The sequence below is a fragment of the Mesoplodon bidens genome, assembly GCF_964165515.1.
Source record: "Mesoplodon bidens genome assembly, chromosome: 4".
Classification (NCBI taxonomy): domain Eukaryota; kingdom Metazoa; phylum Chordata; class Mammalia; order Artiodactyla; family Ziphiidae; genus Mesoplodon; species Mesoplodon bidens.
In genome coordinates, this window is record NC_138160.1 from 63,319,782 (window position 1) to 63,338,745 (window position 18,964).

General features: G+C 35.3%; 1 protein-coding gene across 2 annotated transcripts in view; it reads right to left on the bottom strand.

Annotated features, from left to right (window-relative positions):
* AP3B1 (adaptor related protein complex 3 subunit beta 1) overlaps nucleotides 1–18,964 on the bottom strand; it is a 267,388-nt gene that overhangs the window by 190,309 nt on the left and 58,115 nt on the right. For both annotated transcript variants that reach the window (XM_081231538.1, XM_081231537.1), the window contains exons 4-5: nucleotides 2,389–2,484; nucleotides 1,601–1,761 (exon numbers count right to left, since the gene is read on the bottom strand). In XM_081231538.1, the coding sequence (XP_081087664.1) occupies nucleotides 1,601–1,761; nucleotides 2,389–2,484 (257 nt within the window). The remainder of the gene's footprint in view (nucleotides 1–1,600; nucleotides 1,762–2,388; nucleotides 2,485–18,964) is intronic.

The window sequence follows — 18,964 nt, forward strand, 5'->3', positions numbered from 1 at the left end:
ACAGGAGAGGCCACAACAGTGAGAGGCCCACGTACCGCAAAAAAAATAATAAATAAATAAATAATATAATATAATATAATTTCTTCCTAGCATAGAATTCAACTGTTCATTTACTGAGACGCTAAATGATGGGCATACAAAGATAAGTAAGACAGTCTAATAAAGACAGTCCCAAACATAATCATACCATATGATGGAGATATATATAAGGGATTATGGGGATAAAGAAGAAGGACACCAATGGAGGCAGGAAGGTTGTGGAGGGTTTCTTCTGGGAAGTGACATCTCAGATGAATCTTAAACAACTGGACTTTAGAGCTGGAAAAAGTAGGAAATATTCTAGGTAGAGACTAAAGGAGGAACAAGAGATGGTAATGAGATAAAAACATTTTATGTAGAGGACTAACAGGCAGTCCTGAGCTACGAGACTGTAAATTCAAGACAAAGAGAGGTTAAATGGAGCCCAGTGATGGGCTTTTAAACTATAGTAGTGAGCTTGGATCTTATTTTGTAAGTTGATAACAAGAAAGGATAATGACTAAGAAGTGTGAGATAACTCTGTCTGACAGTTAACCTAAGAAAATGATTTTTTACTTTTCACAAACATTATATAAGTTTACTACTGACCATTATAATTATCTGAACATTCAAACCTTTTAATTCTTTCAAATGCCAACAACAGACTCCCTTCTCCAGTCTTTCCTAACTAATGCCATTTCTTTACATCTTCACTTTATGAAACCCTATATGATAATCTCTGAGCCCTATCCTATCAAAGGCATTGTTAGTGTGCCTTTGTATGTACATATTTATCATATAGCAATATCGTATTCAATTATAGATTGCCTTTAATTATTTGGCATACGTTTGATTTTTTTCCCTCAGTAGGGATATGATACCACATCCCCTATCATTTTCATACATCTTATGCATGTAACACAACACTAGAAACGCAAAATGATCTTGATAAAAGTTTGTGGAATAAATGGTAACAGAAAATAATACCAAATGATTACAGATAATAATTATTTTATTTAGGCAAAATGTTTTCCACAGAGATCAAGGTATTGTACAATAATTTAATAAATATCATATAAATATGGTATGGTGCTATATTTAAAAATCAGTATTAAAATAATATTTAATAAAATAGCTCTGGAAAAGAATCAGGCAAGGAAGGGAACAGCAGGATCAAAGACGGAAGAAGGGGTAACAAAGTGAGTTGAGACAATAACACACTTAAGATTCTACTCTGCAATAAACAGGAAAAAAAATCTTAACTTTCTAATAACATATGTGTATGTGTAATGAGAGATGGACTATATAAATGATAATTCAATTTCTGATTATTTTTAAGTTATAAAATCCATAAATTCTCACAGGCCCTAATAGGCTCACAAATAAAAACCTGCCTAGGGTCTCTATAACCAAAATAAAATTAAAGATGTCTAAAGAATGTTTGTGGGCAGGGGAAACACAGTCACTGAGTTTACTTAGTTTAAGGACAGACTAGTTATAAGCGCTAATAAAATAAGCCTCCAGGGGCTTTAACATTCCACACGACATTAGGGATCTTTGGTATTATTTACAAAGTACCAACCTGTACAATTTTTGTATCGCATGGGCTGCATTCTTCCTAACGTATGGTGATAAGTCAGCAGAAGCTTCCTTAATAGCAAGCATCATAATAGGTACAATAATTGGCACTCTAATACTTGACAGAACTCTCAAAGCACTTGCACGAATTAGTTGATTTGGGTCCTAAAGACAGTGCAAAAATATTCATCAAAATTTCAAGTTTTCAATATTTCAAATACATCTTTATGATACAGTTAACGCTTATAGGATGTAATACAACAATAGCAAAAAAAAAAAAAAAACCAGGCTACTTAATTTAAATACCCAGTATATGGAAATGGCTGAGGAAAAAGAGAATTAAATAAATGTTTATTTCTCTGAATAATCTTTTAACAAGAAAAGTAATGGTTATAATTCTACTTGAGCATATATTACTAAACATGCTGGGTTTTTAGAGTTTCATAATAACAAAATGCTGGTCATAAATTTTATCTTTAAAAAAAGTCATGTCCCCTCTTTGTACACTTTCAACAACTAGTTGGTGTAATGATGAAGAGCTCTTTGAGGCACAATAATGACTATATTGAACATAAAGGAACATACAGAAACTGAAACATATAAGGCAAAGTCCAGTTGATTATAATAATAAATTATTTTCTAAGGGCATTGAATGGGGACCGTGAGAGGCCTTTTAACTCTTTCAAAACATGACTGTACCATTTAGTGGATTATTGCTCCACTTCTTTAAATGACACACCTTCAACTGTGCAGAAACATTGCAGCTATTTGCCTACTCACTCTATTATTTACCTTCAGAGCTCGCTGAAAAGTGCTTATGGACAAGAGTGCCAGATCCTGCTGTTCTTCAGCATATCGGACCAGGTAAACATATACTAACTTCTTGATCTGTGAATAAGAAAAAATAATTTAATCCTAGCCAGAGTGAAAATTTAAAATTTAATATTTTCTATACTAAAATCCACACTCAACTTTCCTGAACTAAATAACTGAACCTGATCATAGCTAACCTAGATGGTAAAATGAAGATAATGTATTGTAGGATAATGAATAGAAACAGAAAAAGCTTGTGAAGTAATAAGCATTTTAATAATCCAATCCACAATAGCAATATCCTATCAAGTTGTCCTTCCTCTTGATGGGAAAAAAGAGTTCTTGAGCAAAACTCACACAGAATATTAAAATATTAACTGATTTGGAAAAGTATTTTCAAAATGAGGGATACAAATAATATAAAGACCTTGGGCTCTGTCCACTAACTACATGGTATGGGAGCTTACGTTTCTTCATCTGTCAAAAGGTTCTGAGGCCCAACTCTGATTCTATGGTAATAGTCACATTTCAATATACATTACATGATATTTTCAGCTCAGTAAGAATAATGTGTGACAATATTAATTTAATGTAATAAAAATTCCAAAAGTATGGAAGTGTGTTCTGAAAACTGTTTTCAAAGTCAATTTAATCACTATATTTATAACAAAATTATGATGAGCAGAAAAATTAAATGAAAATTGGAATTTGAGTTGAAATTCATCAACTGCTTCCTTCTGACACTGCTTGTAGCTTGTATCTCCCTTCTCAAATATCTTCAGATACCATTGCTTGATTAATTTCCTGATGCATTCCCAAAGTACATATCTAAAAGTTAATGGAATGTTCAAAGAGCATGGGAAATGAGGGGAAGTAGCTTGAAATAGGTGGAATCAATGCTGAAAAGGAAAACAGTGCTATACTGGGCCATATTTTATATCACAGTAACCAATCTGGACTTCTTTAAAGACAACTGTCATGGCCTTCTCTCCCTTACAGTCCAGTTTCCCTTGAAACAGCAGTGTTTTGAGTTCCTTCACCATCCTGTTTGTTCCCTTCTGAACTCACTCAATTTGTCTATATTTTTTTCAGTACAGCACTCCAAACTACAAATGAAGTCTAAGCAAGACAAACTAGTTAAGATTTTGTTCCAGATGAGGTGTTTCTACTGATACAACTAATTCTTGATTAAAACCATATATTTTTTCCAAATGTGCTACTGACTAAATCAATCCATACTCGAGTAATTGTCCTAGTGAGGTTTCTTCTTTTAAAAGGAGGGCAATATCTTACACTTACCTATAGACATTTTCAACAACTTAAATTCAGCACATCACGGCACCCTCCTCAGATATTTTAGATCTTAATCTTTAATCAAACCTATTTTGCTATTCTTCACAATTTCATGGACACAAGTGAAAACTTAATGAACATACTTTCTGCATCTTTATCATTATTAATAAAATGCTAAACACACCATTTTAAGATGATACCAATCGATTCGTCTGTACTATATTGACAGGGTTATAAGTGAAACTAACAAAAAACATATTTCCAATTACTCTTCAGTGCTGAATAGATCCACAAAATCTTAAAAACGAAACCTAAAATCCTTAACTAAGTATTCAATACAGCCCATAATCTTCCTTTAAAGTCAAACAAGGAAGAGACCCCAAATATAACTTGACTTTTTGTCTCAATCTCCACTCATTTTATCAATCCTACTTTCTCCCAAGTTCTACTAATCAAAATCTTCCACAAAAGCAAAAATGAAACAATAAAATTTCCACTAAGAGAGGAACAGTACAACAAATTACAGTACATACATATAATGCTGTACTATGTGGTCACTATATATAATTAAGTAAATCTATACTTGACACTGAAAATATGTCCTTGTAAAAAATTTTAAGGGTGCAAAACAGTATGCACTGTATGATCGCACTTCTGTGTTAATAAAAAATAGATACACATATACTGTATTTTATCACTCTAAGATAAACCACCAATTGTAAGATGTACCATAATTTTACAGACCACAAAGAGAAGAAGAAAAAAACCTGCCAATTGTAAGCTACCCTCAATTGTTAAGATAAGTCCCAACTGCATAAACTTTAAAATAGAAAACAGATGTCTTAGAATGGACATTATATGGTAATAATAGCAAATATTTATATACTTAACTATGTGTCAGGTACTGTTCTACATGTTATATTTAGATTAATTCATTTTATATTCACAACTCAATGAACAGGTATTATCTTTCCTGTTATACAGGTGAAGAAACTGAAGCACAGAGAAGTTAAGTAACTTGACCAATATAGAAATCTATTAAATGAAGAACCAGGATTCAAACCAGGTAAGCATAAAAGTTGAAAAAATTTATATAGTAAAATGTTAACAGTGACTCTCTCTGGGTGACGGCATTAACCAGTGACCCTCACTCTTTACATCTTTCTATACTATTTAATTTTTTTACAATGAATATTAATTTTATGTTCAGATAAAACAATAAAGACACTTTCATTTTAGGGGTGAATCTCATCTTTCTAGACATCCTCCAACACAGAATAATAGTACTTTCTCTGATTATAAAAGTAATTTAAATTTTTCATTATAAACAATCTGAAACTGAAAATATTTTTAAGTTTCCACATTCCTATGATGACTTTTTCTATAGCATTGGCAACATGTAGCCACCAGAACTATTTTAAACCTGTTCAATAGACAAAAACTCAGCTAAATCAACAAGTTTTTGCAAGTCAACCAACCTGGAACAGCCCCTTGCTTCTGAACATTAGCCAATCAGGAACAAATTCATTCTAAAAAAACACACCTCTTAATGCCAATCAATCAAAAGTAGTCTCACCCAAGTGACCACTCATCTACAGATGATATCAACCCACTCAGGCCCCTTAAAGTCCATGAAATTTTCAAATGATCATGGAATCAAGTGTTCTCACACAAGAATACAAAAAATGGGTTCCAATATTATGTGGTACTAGTGTACAAGATGGCAACCAAATGATCCAAAATATACCCAATATTTTAGATTATATTTAAATGGAAATATAAATTTTAAAAATTCTTAAATCACAGTTTAAGAAGCACTTATCTAATTGTTTGAGTTATAAATGATTTTCTCCCCAACCAGATTTTAAAGTTCCTAAGTTAAGGATATATGTATATGCATAGCTGGGATTCACTTTGTTATAAAGCAGAAACTAACACACCATTGTAAAGCAATTATACTCCAACAAAGATGTTAAAAAAAAAAAAAGTTCCTAAGTTACAACAGTGCCAAAAAGCAACCAACACTTGCTGGTTGACTGATTTATACCAATTTAAATATATCAAATCAACACACAAGATGTATTTTAAATAAGATATTTCTCAAATTCACCTTGGAATGAACATGAGGTTATTTAGTACAGGAACCATTCTTTATTAATCTACATATTCCCACAACCTATCACATAGCCTGGCAATATAGTAAAAGTCCAATAATTATCAGCTGAATGAAACATCACAGCCCAATGAGAGACTGGAAAAAAAAAAAAAGACATTTCCCATTAGATTGCTATATCTAGGACCTAACTTACCACCAATAGATATAATTCATGAAGTAGATGTCTAAAAGGACATCAACATACTGTGAGAAAACAAAAGGTATTAAGAAGACTGCCTCAAATGTCTTTAACTTGTGGGGTTTTTTTAGAAAATTAATCATTTAAAATATTCTTTCTCTTTACCAATTATATTCAGATCTCAGTCTACAGTTCTCAGGAAACTTTTGAAACAAGAATGGGTTAGGATCCACCCACACCCTCATCTTCTTGGGATGTATTTTCTCAGCAACACCTTTATTTACTTAACTGTACAGCCAACTTTTAAAGGTGAATTATGAACTCCAGAATATATCCAGGAGTTTATACTGGCAACACTGAAACGTTCAAACCACAGCTGAGCTACCAGGCACTGCTATAATTACTCACTATTGGAGAAGGATTATTGTGACTGTTATAGCAAAAAGCATAACATTATTAAATCACAGAAGGTTGCAAAACACTAAATTTGTTCTAGTTCTAAGAATCAATCAAAATTGACCACAAGAGGCCTATGCACTGACCGGCTGCAGGTGTGCAGAGAAAGCCTACTTTCTCTGACACCATTCTGTGATCAGAAATGGGAGTACTTAAAGCTCCGTGACTACACCATTCTCTTATCAGTTACTTTCATTCAGTGTTACAATACTCCTTGCTGTAAAGCTAATCATAGCAGAGCCCCAGTAGGCGGAAGAACACAGGCAGATCTGTTTAATTAGTTTATCAATACTAGTACATCAAACTTCATGAGTTATTGACTAAACCTTTGATTATTTTAGTACTATAGCTTACTAGGTCACTTTTGGTAACATTTGACATCGAATGGCAGATGACGTACAGCTCAACTGTGTGTCTAAGGCAGTATGTACTGGTAAAAATGAAATTTTGTACTTGATAGCAATGAAACATCAATCAATTCTGAACACAAATTTTAAGAAGCCTATGTCAGTTTTCCCACAACATTAGAGGATTAAGCATGTTTCCAAGAACTAACAAGGTATTTCAAGAACAAAAAAAATCCAAAACAAATAGATCAATAGAGTAGTCCCCCTCTATCTGTGGGGGATACGTTCTAAGACACCCAGTAGATGCCTGAAACTATGGACACTACCAAATTCTATATACACTATGTTTTTTCCTATACACAGATACCTATGATAAAGTTTAATTTATAAATTAGGCACAGTACGAGGCTAACAACAATAGCTAGTAATAAAATAGAACAGTTGTAAGAATATACTTAAATAAAAGTTATGTGAATGTGTTCTCTCTCTTTCTCTCTCTCTCATATTGGACTGCACTTACCCTTCTTTTTGTGGTGATGTGAGATGATGAAACGTCTATGTGATAAGATGAAGCAAGGTGAATGAAGTAGGCATTGTGATGCAGGGTTAGGCTACTATTGACCCTCTCATGGTACATCAGAAGGAGGATCATCTGCTCTAGGTGATCCTGGATCACTGAACATGACAGTGTCGATGGTTAGATGTCAGGAGCAGATAATGTCAATGGCTGGGGATCCCAGACAGAACGGCACAAAATTTCATCACACTACTCGTAATAGTGTGCAATTTAAACTTATGAATTGTTTATCTCCAGAATTTTCCATTTCATATTTTTGGACTGCTAACCACAGGTAACTGAAACCGTGGAAAGTGAAACCACAAAGAAGGGGAGACTACTGTAATTATGTTTATAGTGACATTTTTGTTACAGAACATTAGATAGCATACCAGAATCTGATTGTAAAGGATAAAGATGAATAGAAAAGTTCTACTGTTGATAACTATCTGAACATTACAAACAGCTCTGAATAAATAATAAAACAGTACAGAATTTTCTGTTTACAACAAGACTGGAATTCCAGAGTGAACTATTTACAGCATAACTTATTACCAATATCTCAGGACTTGGTCATTTCTACCCACATCTAAAACATAAAAAATTTATACCCAAATGGGCAGAAGACCTAAATAGACATTTCTCTAAAGAAGACATACAGATGGTCAACAGGCATATGAAAAGGTGCTCAATATCACTAAATATTAGAGAAATGCAAATCAAAACTACAATGAGGTGCCATCGCACTCCAGTCAGAATAACCATCATTAAAAAAATCTACAAGGACTTCCCTGGTGGAGCAGTGGTTAAGAATCCGCCTGCCAATGCAGGGAACACGGGTTCGATCCCTGGTCCAGGAAGATCTCACATGCCACGGAGCAATTAAGCCTGTGTGCCACAACTACTGAGCCTGTGCTCTAGCCCGCGAGCCACAACTACTGAAGCCCACATGCCTAGAGCCCGTGCTCCACAACAAGAGAAGCCACCACAACAAGAAGTCTGCACATGGCAAGGAAAAGAAGGCCCTGATCGATGCAACTAGAGAAAGCCCATGTGCAGCAACAAAGACCCAACACAGCCATAAATAAATAAATAGATATAGATAGATAGATAGATAGATAAAATTGATTCTTTAAAAAAAATCTACAAATAACAAATGCAGGAGAGGGTGTGGAGAAAGGGGAACCCTCCTAAACTGTTGGTGGGAATGTAAAGTGGTACAGCCACTCTAGAAAAAAGTATGGAGGTTTCTCAAAAAACTAAAAATAGAGCTGCCATAGGATCCAGCAATACCACTCCTGGGCATATCCCCAGACAAAACTATAATTTGAAAGGATACACGCATCCCTATGTTCATAGCAGCACTGTTCACAATAGCCAAGACATGGAAACAACCTAAATGTCCATCGATAGACGAATGAATAAACAAGATGTTGTAGGTATACACAATGGAATACTACTCAGCCATAAAAAAAGAATTAAATAATACCATTTGCAGCAACATGAATGGACCTAGAGATTATGATACTAAGTGAAGTAAATCAGAAAGAGAAAGACAAATACTATATGATGTCACTTACATGTGGAATCCAAAATGTGACACAAATGAACTTATCCATGAAACAGAGACTCACAGACATAAAGAACAGACCTGTGGTTGCCAAATTGGAGGGGAGAGGGGAAGGGATGGATTGGGAGTTTGGGCTTAGCAGATACAAACTGTTATACAGTATGGATAAACAACAAGGTCCTACTGTACACTATATTCAATATCCTGTGATAAACCATAATGGGAAAGAATATGAAAAAGAATGTATACATATGTATAACTGAATCATGTTGCTGTACAGCAGAAATTAACACATTGTAAATCAATTATACTTCAATAAAATAAAGTTTAAAAAAAATTATACCAATGCCAGATACCTCCAAAGGATAGCTAATACCAGATGATGATAAGAGGTCAAAGACACTAAAGAAGAAAGAGGAGGAAGGAATCAAACAGAAAGGATGGCTCTAAAAGGGGAATGACCTAAAATGATTTCTAAAGCCAAGCTACCTGGCTTTAGATTCTGACTGCCACATAGTAGCTATGTAACCGTGGTCAGATAATCTAACCTCTCTGCTACCTTATCCTCATACAGAAAATATGGAAAATGAAAGAACCAGCTCCACAGGGCTATTTGTGAGGATAAAATGAGTTGATATAAGTAAGGCATTAACAGCCTAGCACAGACGGCATTTTTTAAGTGTTAGCAATCTTTGTTGCTACTGAGAGACTCTATTCCCAGTAACGCTAAGACAAGTTTTACCTACAGCTCACAAATTTTCTAAGTGAAATCTTGATTTTTCTTTTTCAGCTACTTGAACTTTCTTATACCAGAAGCCATAAAACTAATGTATATATTAGAAGCTAAGATATCATGGCCATAACAAGTCAAAGACAGTTTAACTGAACTATCAATTCAGAATTATATATATATTTTTTTAATTTTTTAAATAAACTTTTTATTTATTTTTTAGCATCTTTATTGGAGTATAATTGCTTTACAATGGTGTGTTAGTTTCTGCTTTATAACAAAATGAATCAGCTATACATATACATATATCCCCATATTGCCTCCCTCTTGCATCTCCCTCCCATCCTCCCTATCCCACCCCTCTAGGTGGTCACAAAGCACCGAGCTGATCTCCCTGTGCTATGCAGCTGCTTCCCACTAGCTATCTATTTTACATTTGGTAGTGTACATATGTCCATGCCACTCTCTCACTTGGCCCCAGCTTACCCTTCCCCCTCCCAGTGTCCTCAAGTCCCTTCTCTACATCTGCGTCTTTATTCCCGTCCTGCCCCTAGGTTCTTCAGAACCTTTTTTTTTTTTTTTTTAGATTCCATACATATATGTTAGCATACGGTATCTGTTTTTCTCTTTCTGACTTACTTCACTCTGTATGACAAGTCTCTAGGTCGATCCACCTCACTACAAATAAGTCAATTATATTTACATGGAAACAAGCACATAAATAGTGCTTAATAAGTATCTACTAAATTAATCATAAGTAAACTTTGCAAATACTATAAGATTACATGTGCAGTCTAGACTTCTCCCATTAATTAGAATCTTAGAAAGGATGGTTTATCAAGTTATTTAAATCCAATATTAATTAATTTATCTTAGTTCCTAAGTTGGCAGTAAGTGTACAAGTGTTTTGATTTTAATTTACCCAAGTTAGTCAAATTCACTTTATGATGCCTATTCATTTTGGCAGCAAAATTCAGATATTTCAATATCTGAAATATGTAATGTACTTACTATCTAACAAAAAAATGAAGTGCACTTTAAAATGTATTTAAAGAGTAGGTTTAAAGTACATATCTTTAAAATTCTATAATATAAATTATTATAATAAAAAAGTTATGATAGGAAAATAATTCATTTTGTATATAGAAATGTGTACCCCAGAAACTGTATAACATATACTTCAGTGTACTTTTCCAGATTTTGAACATACAAATGCAAGATTATTTAAACTACTCATTTTCCTTATATGAGACACAGTAACACCCAATCTACTGCATAGTGTAAAAATAATAGCTTAGAGTCTACATATCAACCTTGTGCTTGTATAATACAAATGAAGTGTGACCTGGCTGATCTTACTGCTCCACTTAAAAAATTCTACCATCATTCTCAGGTCATGATTATTTTATACACTCTGTTTTTCTTATACCGATGCAATCTTTTCATTAGAAAATGCCTTGTTTTTCAAACTATAAATACTTAAGTACTGACTATAAAACTGCTAAAGACATGTGGTTCACTCGGTATATTCTGGCTATAAAGCATTACAAGACACCGTTACAGAACTCTGATGTAAGGACGGAAAAGAGAAAGAGAATTTTCAAGTATGTCACCAATTACAAATTGAAAATTCTGCATGGAAAGTAGGGAAAACCGAGACTAATGTTTTCATTTGACTGATAACATTCCGTATATTTTAAGGTTTTAAAAATATTTACAGATTATGATATAAAGCTATAATTTAGAAATAATAACAGAGATCTGATTTACCCTTCCTACCTTAATGAAACAGAAAATCAGGGGCAAAAAATGAAAAAGAAGTTTTCATATGTTGGACAACAGGCAGCACATTACTGTGAGCCCTGAGAGAGGGAAAAAAATCAAGGTGAGCCTTCAACTGAGGGTGAGTCTACCAGGAAAGGGAGGCAACTCAAACAGAATCCAGAAGACTCAGTGTGCTTGAGGAGACAGTGATCAAAGTTCACAGAGGCCAAGGTTGCTAGAATTTGCAGAGCAGAATAACAAAGAGGAGGGCACTTCAGCGAGAGAGAGGGAGAATGCATTCTGGGGAGAAGTACCATCATACTGTGGGCTAAGCACTGTTATGCACATGAGTAAGATGAAACTACCTGCGGCCAGACCAAAAAACACTGGAAAGAAGTAGGCAGAACAGGTCTCAAAGATCACAAAAAGCTAGGAAAAGTTCATATTCCCACCAGCCAGAGAGAAAGTATCTCATAAATACATGTATCATTGAGCAGAATCCTAAGAAGGGCATTGCTTTAATAGTGGGATTACATTAGTCTAGACTAAAGGTGTTTCCATATCCCCTACTAAAGATTAAAAGTATGCTTTGAAAGAATCAAGTGATTCCATATAACTTAATTGTGCATCACAAGAAAACCCAATACAATTTAAACAAAAATCAGGACAATATGAATCATAATTACTCTTCAAGTAATCTCTGCCCACATCTGTCAAACTCCTGAACCACGCAAGCTCAGAATAGACTCAAAGCAGCTCAGCAAAAGACAAAAAATGTGAGACTGAAGTTGCTGCCTAAGCAACAGAATTTGCAATCTGAACCCTGTCAAAATAACTGCTTTCTAAAACAAAAGCACCAGCTATGGAGTAAATATAAAAGAATACAGAATCAACACAATTTAATATTCATAATGTCAAAAGATACAACTCAAATTACCCAATATATGAAAAACTAAAAAAATGGAACATATGCACACAAGAAAAGGAAATTAACTAAATGAAAGCCTGAGAAAAACATACTAGAACTAGCAGGCGAGGATTTTAGAGCTACTATTACACTTAAGTAAAAAATGTGCTTTCCATTAATAAAGAATAGAGGAAATCTCAGCAAAGAAACAGAAAGGATAAAAAAAAGGGACAAACTGAAATTCTAAAATGAAAAAATACAATTTCTAAAATATTTCTAAAATATTTATTTTATTTCTAAAATAAAAATGAATGTACTTAATCAAATGGGGAAGACAGAAGAACGAGTAAGCAAACTTGAAAACAGGTGAGTAAAGATTACCTAATGTAAACAACACACACACAAAAGAGATCTAAAAAAACCAACAACGTTTCATACATTGTCAGATAAAAATAAAACAATATAACATGTATGTAATTTCGATACCAGAAAGAGAAAGGAGAAGGGGGCAAATACTATCTGAAGAAAGAATGGCCCAGGGCTTCCCTCATGGCACAGTGGTTAAGAATCCACCTGCCGGGCTTCCCTGGTGGCGCAGTGGTTGAGAGTCCACCTGCCAATGCAGGGGATACGGGTTCGTGCCCCGGTCTGGGAAGATCCCACATGCCGCGGAGTGGCTGGGCCTGTGAGCCATGGCCGCTGAGCCTGCATGTTCAGAGCCTGTGCTCCGCAAAGGGAGAGGCCACAACAGTGAGAGGCCCGCATACCGCAAAAAAAAAAAAAAAAGAATCCACCTGCCAATGCAGGGGACATGGGTTCGAGCCCTGGTCCGGGAAGATACCACATGCTGTGGAGCAACTAAGCCTGTGCGCCACAACTACTGAGCTTGCGCTCTAGAGTCTGCGAGCCACAACTACTGAGCTCGTGTGCCACAACTACTGAAGCCTGCGTGCATGGAGCCCATGCTCTGCAACAGGAGAAGTCACCCAATGAGAAGCCCGAACACCACATCAAAGAGTAGCCCCCGCTCGCCCCAACTAGAGAAAAGCCTGTGTGCAGCAACAAAGACCCAATGCAGCCAAAAATAAAAATTAAAAAATTTATAGAAAGAAAAAAAAGAAAAGAAATAATGGCCCCAAATTTCCTACTTTTGATCAAAGACAGTAATTTTTAGAACTAAGATGCTCAACACACACAAAACCAAATGAACAGGAATAAGATCACACCAAGGTACACCAAAGTCAAACTACCAAAAGCCAAAGATGGAGTAAAACATGAAAGTGTCAAGAGAAAAATTACAAATTACATGGGAAGATGAATGATCCAATTAACAGGGACTTTACATAAGAAATTATGGAGGGCAGAAGAGTCTTCAAAGCATCTTTAAAATGCTGAAACAAAAAGAAACTATTAATCCAGAAGTCTATAACCAATGAAATAATTCTTTAGGAATGAAGGTAAAATGCAAACATTTTCAGATAAAAGTAAGAGAATTCATCACTAGCAGATCTCCATTATAGAAAAAGCCAACAAAAGTTTTTAAGGCAGGAGGATCATGATACTGATAGAAATTTGGATCCTCAGAACTCAAAGGGAACACTGGACATGATAAATATCTTAATAAATGATAAATACTCTTTTCTGTTTTTCCTTTTAATTTCTTTATGTCATAAGTATTGATATTTAAAGGAAAAATTGTACTGCCTTATGATGCTTGCTTGCTTATTTTTTATTTATTTGTTTGTTTGTTTATGGCTGTGTTGGGTATTCTCTGCTGCAGGCGGGCTTTCTCTAGTTGTGGTGCACAGGCTTCTCATTGTGGTGGCTTCTCTCGTTGTGGAGCATGGGCTCTAGGCACACAGGCTTCAGTAGTTGTGGCATGCGGGCTCAGCAGCTGTGGCTCGCGGGCTCTAGAGCGCAGGCTCAGTAGCTGTGAGCTTGGCTCGCATGGGCTTAGTTGTTCCACAGCATGTGGGATCTTCATGGACCAGGGCTCGAACCCGTGTCCCCTGCACAGGCAGGCGGATTCTTAACCACTGCACCACCAGGTAAGTCCCTTATGATGCTTTTAACTTATATAAATCTGATAAATTAATAACTAAAACATAAAAGGAGAGATATAGATGTATACAGTTGCAAGATTTCTATATTTTATGTGAAGGAGTGCAACATTAACTATAATCCAACTGTGAAAAGTTAAGAATGGATACAGCCAACACTTTAAAAAACTGCAAAGAAGTACAGGTTAAAAATAAAAACAGGAAAAATTTAAGTGTGATTTCCTCTATAAAAAAGAGGAAAAGAAGAAGAGAGGAACAAAAATAAAGGGGACAAATTAAAAATAAGAAATCATGTAATACTACACTCAAATCCAACCACATCAATAAATACATCAAGTGTTAACAGAATAAACACTCCAATTAAAAGGCAGAGACTGACAGAATGGGTGGGAAAAACATGGAACTAGATGCTGTCAATAAGAGACACAGATATGAAGACACAGGCTAGGAACAAATGAATGAAAACAGGATATACCATACAAAGAGATGAGAAGGCTGGAATGACAATATTAATAACAAGAAACCAATAGAGTTTAAGACAGAAAAGTATTACCAGAGAAAAAGAAAGGTTTATTTTAGGATAAAGGGGCAATTCATCAGGAACACCTGAAAAGAGCTATGCCTAATAGGAGTGCTTCAAAATATAAGCAAAAAATGACTAAATTAAAGGGAAAAATAAACAGTTCCAGGATCACGATTGGGAGATTTAAGATCCCTGTCTCAGCAACTGGTAGAACATCTAGACAAGAGGTCAGTAAAAACATTTTAAAAATCTAAACAACACATTTGCTTAAATAATATTTATAGAACATTACAACCAACAGTGGAATACACATTCTTTTTCCACTGCACGTGATATGCATACCAAAACAAACTAGATGATTAGCTATAAACAAGTCTTCATAAAATTTTAAGACAATGATGTTTCCTGACTAAAAAGGAATTATATTACAAAGCAATAACAATATAAGATAATGAGATAACCCTCCCCCAATATCTGGAAATTAAACAACATACTTCTAAATACACCATAAGTCAAAAAAGAAATCATAAAATAAGAAAATATTTTTAGGGGGATGGATGGAGTGGGAGTTTGGGGTTAGCAGATGTAAACTTTTATATATAATGAATAAACAACAAGGTCCTACTGTATAACACAGAGAACTATATTCATTGTCCTATGATAAACCATATGGAAAAGAATATTTTAAAAAAAGAATGTATATTTATGTGTGTGTGTGCGTATAATTGAATCACTTTGCTGTACAGCAGTAATTAACACAACATTGTAAATCAACTACACTTCAATTAAAAAAAGAATTTAAAAAAGTACATAAAGGGCTTCCCTGTGGTGTGGTGCAGTGGTTACGCACCACAGGTTATTGGTGCCTGCCAATGCAATGGACAGGGGTTTGAGCCCTGGTCCTGGAAGATCCCACATGCTGCGGAGCAACTAAGCCCACGCACCACAACTACCGAGCCTGAGCTCTAGAGCCTGTGTGCCACAACTACTGAAGCCCGCGTGCCTAGAGCCCGTGCTTCACAACAAGAGAAGCCACCACAGTGAGAAGCCCGCGCACTGCAATGAGAAGTAGCCCCTGCTCTCCAAAGCTAAAGGAAGCCTGTGCCCAGCAACAAAGAACCAACACAACCATAAATAAATAAATAAACAAACAAATGAACTTAAAAAAAAAAAGACAGCAAGTAACAAGTATTGGTGAGGATGTGGAGAAAAGGCAACCTTTGTGCTCTGTTGGTGGGATTGTAAGTTGGTGCAACCACAGTGGAAAACAGAATGTAGGTTCCTCAAAAAATTAAAAATAGAACTACCATACAATCCAGTAATCCCACTCTTAGGTAGGTATACATTCGAAGAAAACAAAAACACTAATTCAAAAAGATATTGATACATGATCCCTATATTCATTGCAGCATATTTACAATAGCTAAGATATGGAAGCAACCTAAGTATCCATCGATAGATGAATGAATAAAGAAGATGTGTGTGTGTACACACACACACACACACACACACAATGGAATATTAGCCATAAAAAGGAATGAAATCTGCAACAGCACGTATGGATCCAGAAGGTATTGTGCTAAGTGAAATAAGTCAGACAAAGAAAGATAAATACCATATGATTTCACTTATATATAAGGAATCTAAATACAAAACAAATGGACAAACAGTAGAAAGAGACTCACAGATACAGAGAACAAACTGGTGGTTGTCAGAGGGGAAAGGGGCAGGGGGGCATGAGTGAAATAGGTGAGGGAGATTAAGAGGTACAAACTTCAGTTATAAAATAAATAAGTCATGTAATGTACAGCATAGGGAATATAGTCAATAATACTGTAATAACTTTGTATGGCAACAGATGGTAATTAGATTTATTGTCAAGATCATTTTGTAATGTATAAAAATATCGAATCATGATGCTGTACACCTGAAAATAATTTTATATTATAAGTCAATTATACTTTAATTTTTTAAAATCTAATTTGAAATGATTCTGTAATAAAGAGTTAAAACAGTAGGCCAGAGATTGCTATCCTTAGAAAGCCTACTTATAAAGTTGGCCTTGACTGTTGTCTGGGAACTTGAACTTCAGAGGTATTGCCACCATTCCCTAACTGATAAGAGTGGTTTACATAAAAACAATATGGTTTATGCTGAACATGTGCTTACTTTCTGAGAGTCTGCAATTCTGGAATGTGCTAGGCAGTTAATGGGTACACGAGCAGCCCCCAGTAAAGACTTGGGCACTGAGTCTCTTAAGAACTTTCCTAGTAGACACACTTCACACATTTTGTCAGAGGTGATGCTGGAGGAATCGAATGTCACAGGGAAAATCACTGGGGAGGCTTCTTAGAAGCTTGCATCAGGTTTTCTCTGGACTTCACTTCACGCACCTCTTTCAGTACCTAATTTTGTTGTGCGTCTTTCAGTGTAATAAGTCATAGCTATGAATCTGACTATAACCTGAGATCCTGTGGATTAGCCCAAAGAATGAGGGAACCTGTGAGTAGTCTTGGGATTCTCCCGACATGGATCATAGTGCAAAATTTAATAGCTAAAACTATTTAAACTTTTAGAACAAACTGGGAGAAATCTTCATAACATTAGGTTAGGCAAAGATTTATCAAGCAGATCACAAAAAAGCCTCAAGTATAACTAAGAAAACTGATAAAATGTACTTCATCAAATCAAACGTTTATTCTTTGAAAGACATTAAGAAAACAAAAAGGCAAGCTACAGACTAGGAAAAAATAAATAATAGTAAATAACCATCAATCTGACAAAAGGCTTGTATCAGAATATATAAAGAATTTTTATACTCTAAACAAAAAAATTAAAAATAGCTTAAAGATCTGAACAGATATTTTAGAGAAGTTTTACGACTGATCAAAAAGATCATGAAAAGATGCTCAACACCACAAAGTATCAGGAAAATGCAATTAAAGGCACAGTGAAACACCATTACGCATCCACCAAAATGGCTGAAGTCAGATTCTAATAAGATCAAGTGTTGAAAGGGATATGAGCTGACTGGAACTCCACACACTGCTGGTGAGAATGCAAAGGGCACAGCCACTTTGGAAAACTACATGGTACTATTTTATAAAAACTAAACATATTCTTCCCAGACAATGCAACACATCTAAGCCTAGGTATTTACCCAAGAAAAATTAAAATATATGCCCATAAATAGGGTTTTATTCGATCCAAGTGTATTTCAACGGGTAAATTTAAAAACTGTGAAATATCCATATTATAGCAAAAAAAGGAACAAAACATGAACACATGAAACAGCAGAGATGAATCTCAGTAGCCTAAGTAAAAGAAGTCAACACAACAGCTTCTATACTGTATGATTTGATTTACAAAAAATTCTAGAAACGACAAAACTATACTGACAGAAAGCAGATCAGTAGTTTCATGAAGACACCATACACGAAAATTAACCCCAAATGGATCACAGTCCTAAATATAAAAGCTAAAAGTATAAAACTCTTAGAAAAAAAAGACAAGTGTAAATCTTTGTGACCTTTAATTAAGCATCAGTTTCTTAGATATGACATCTAAAGCATAAGCAAAAAAATATATATCAATAGCTGTCATCAAAATTAAAAACTTCTGTGCTTCAAAGGGCATTATCAAGAAAATAAAAAGATAACCCACAAAATAGGAGAAAAATATTTGCAAATCATACATCAGATAAGGGTCTAGTATTCAGAATACATAAAAAACTGTTAAGGACTTCCGGGTAAGATGGCGGAAGAGTAAGACGCGGAGATCACCGTCCTCCCCACGGATACACCAGAAATACAGCTACACATGGAACAACTCCTACAGAACACCTACTGAATGCTGGCAGAAGACCCCAGACCCCCCAAAAGGCAAGAAACTCCCCACATACCTGGGTAGGGCAAAGCGGAGAGATTCCCGCACAGAGGATCGGTGCCGAGCGGCACTCACCCGCCCGAGAGGCTTGTCTGCTCGCCCCGGCGGCGCTGGAAGCTGAGGCTCGGGCTTCGGTCAGAGCGCAGGGAGAGGACTGGGGCTGGCGGCGA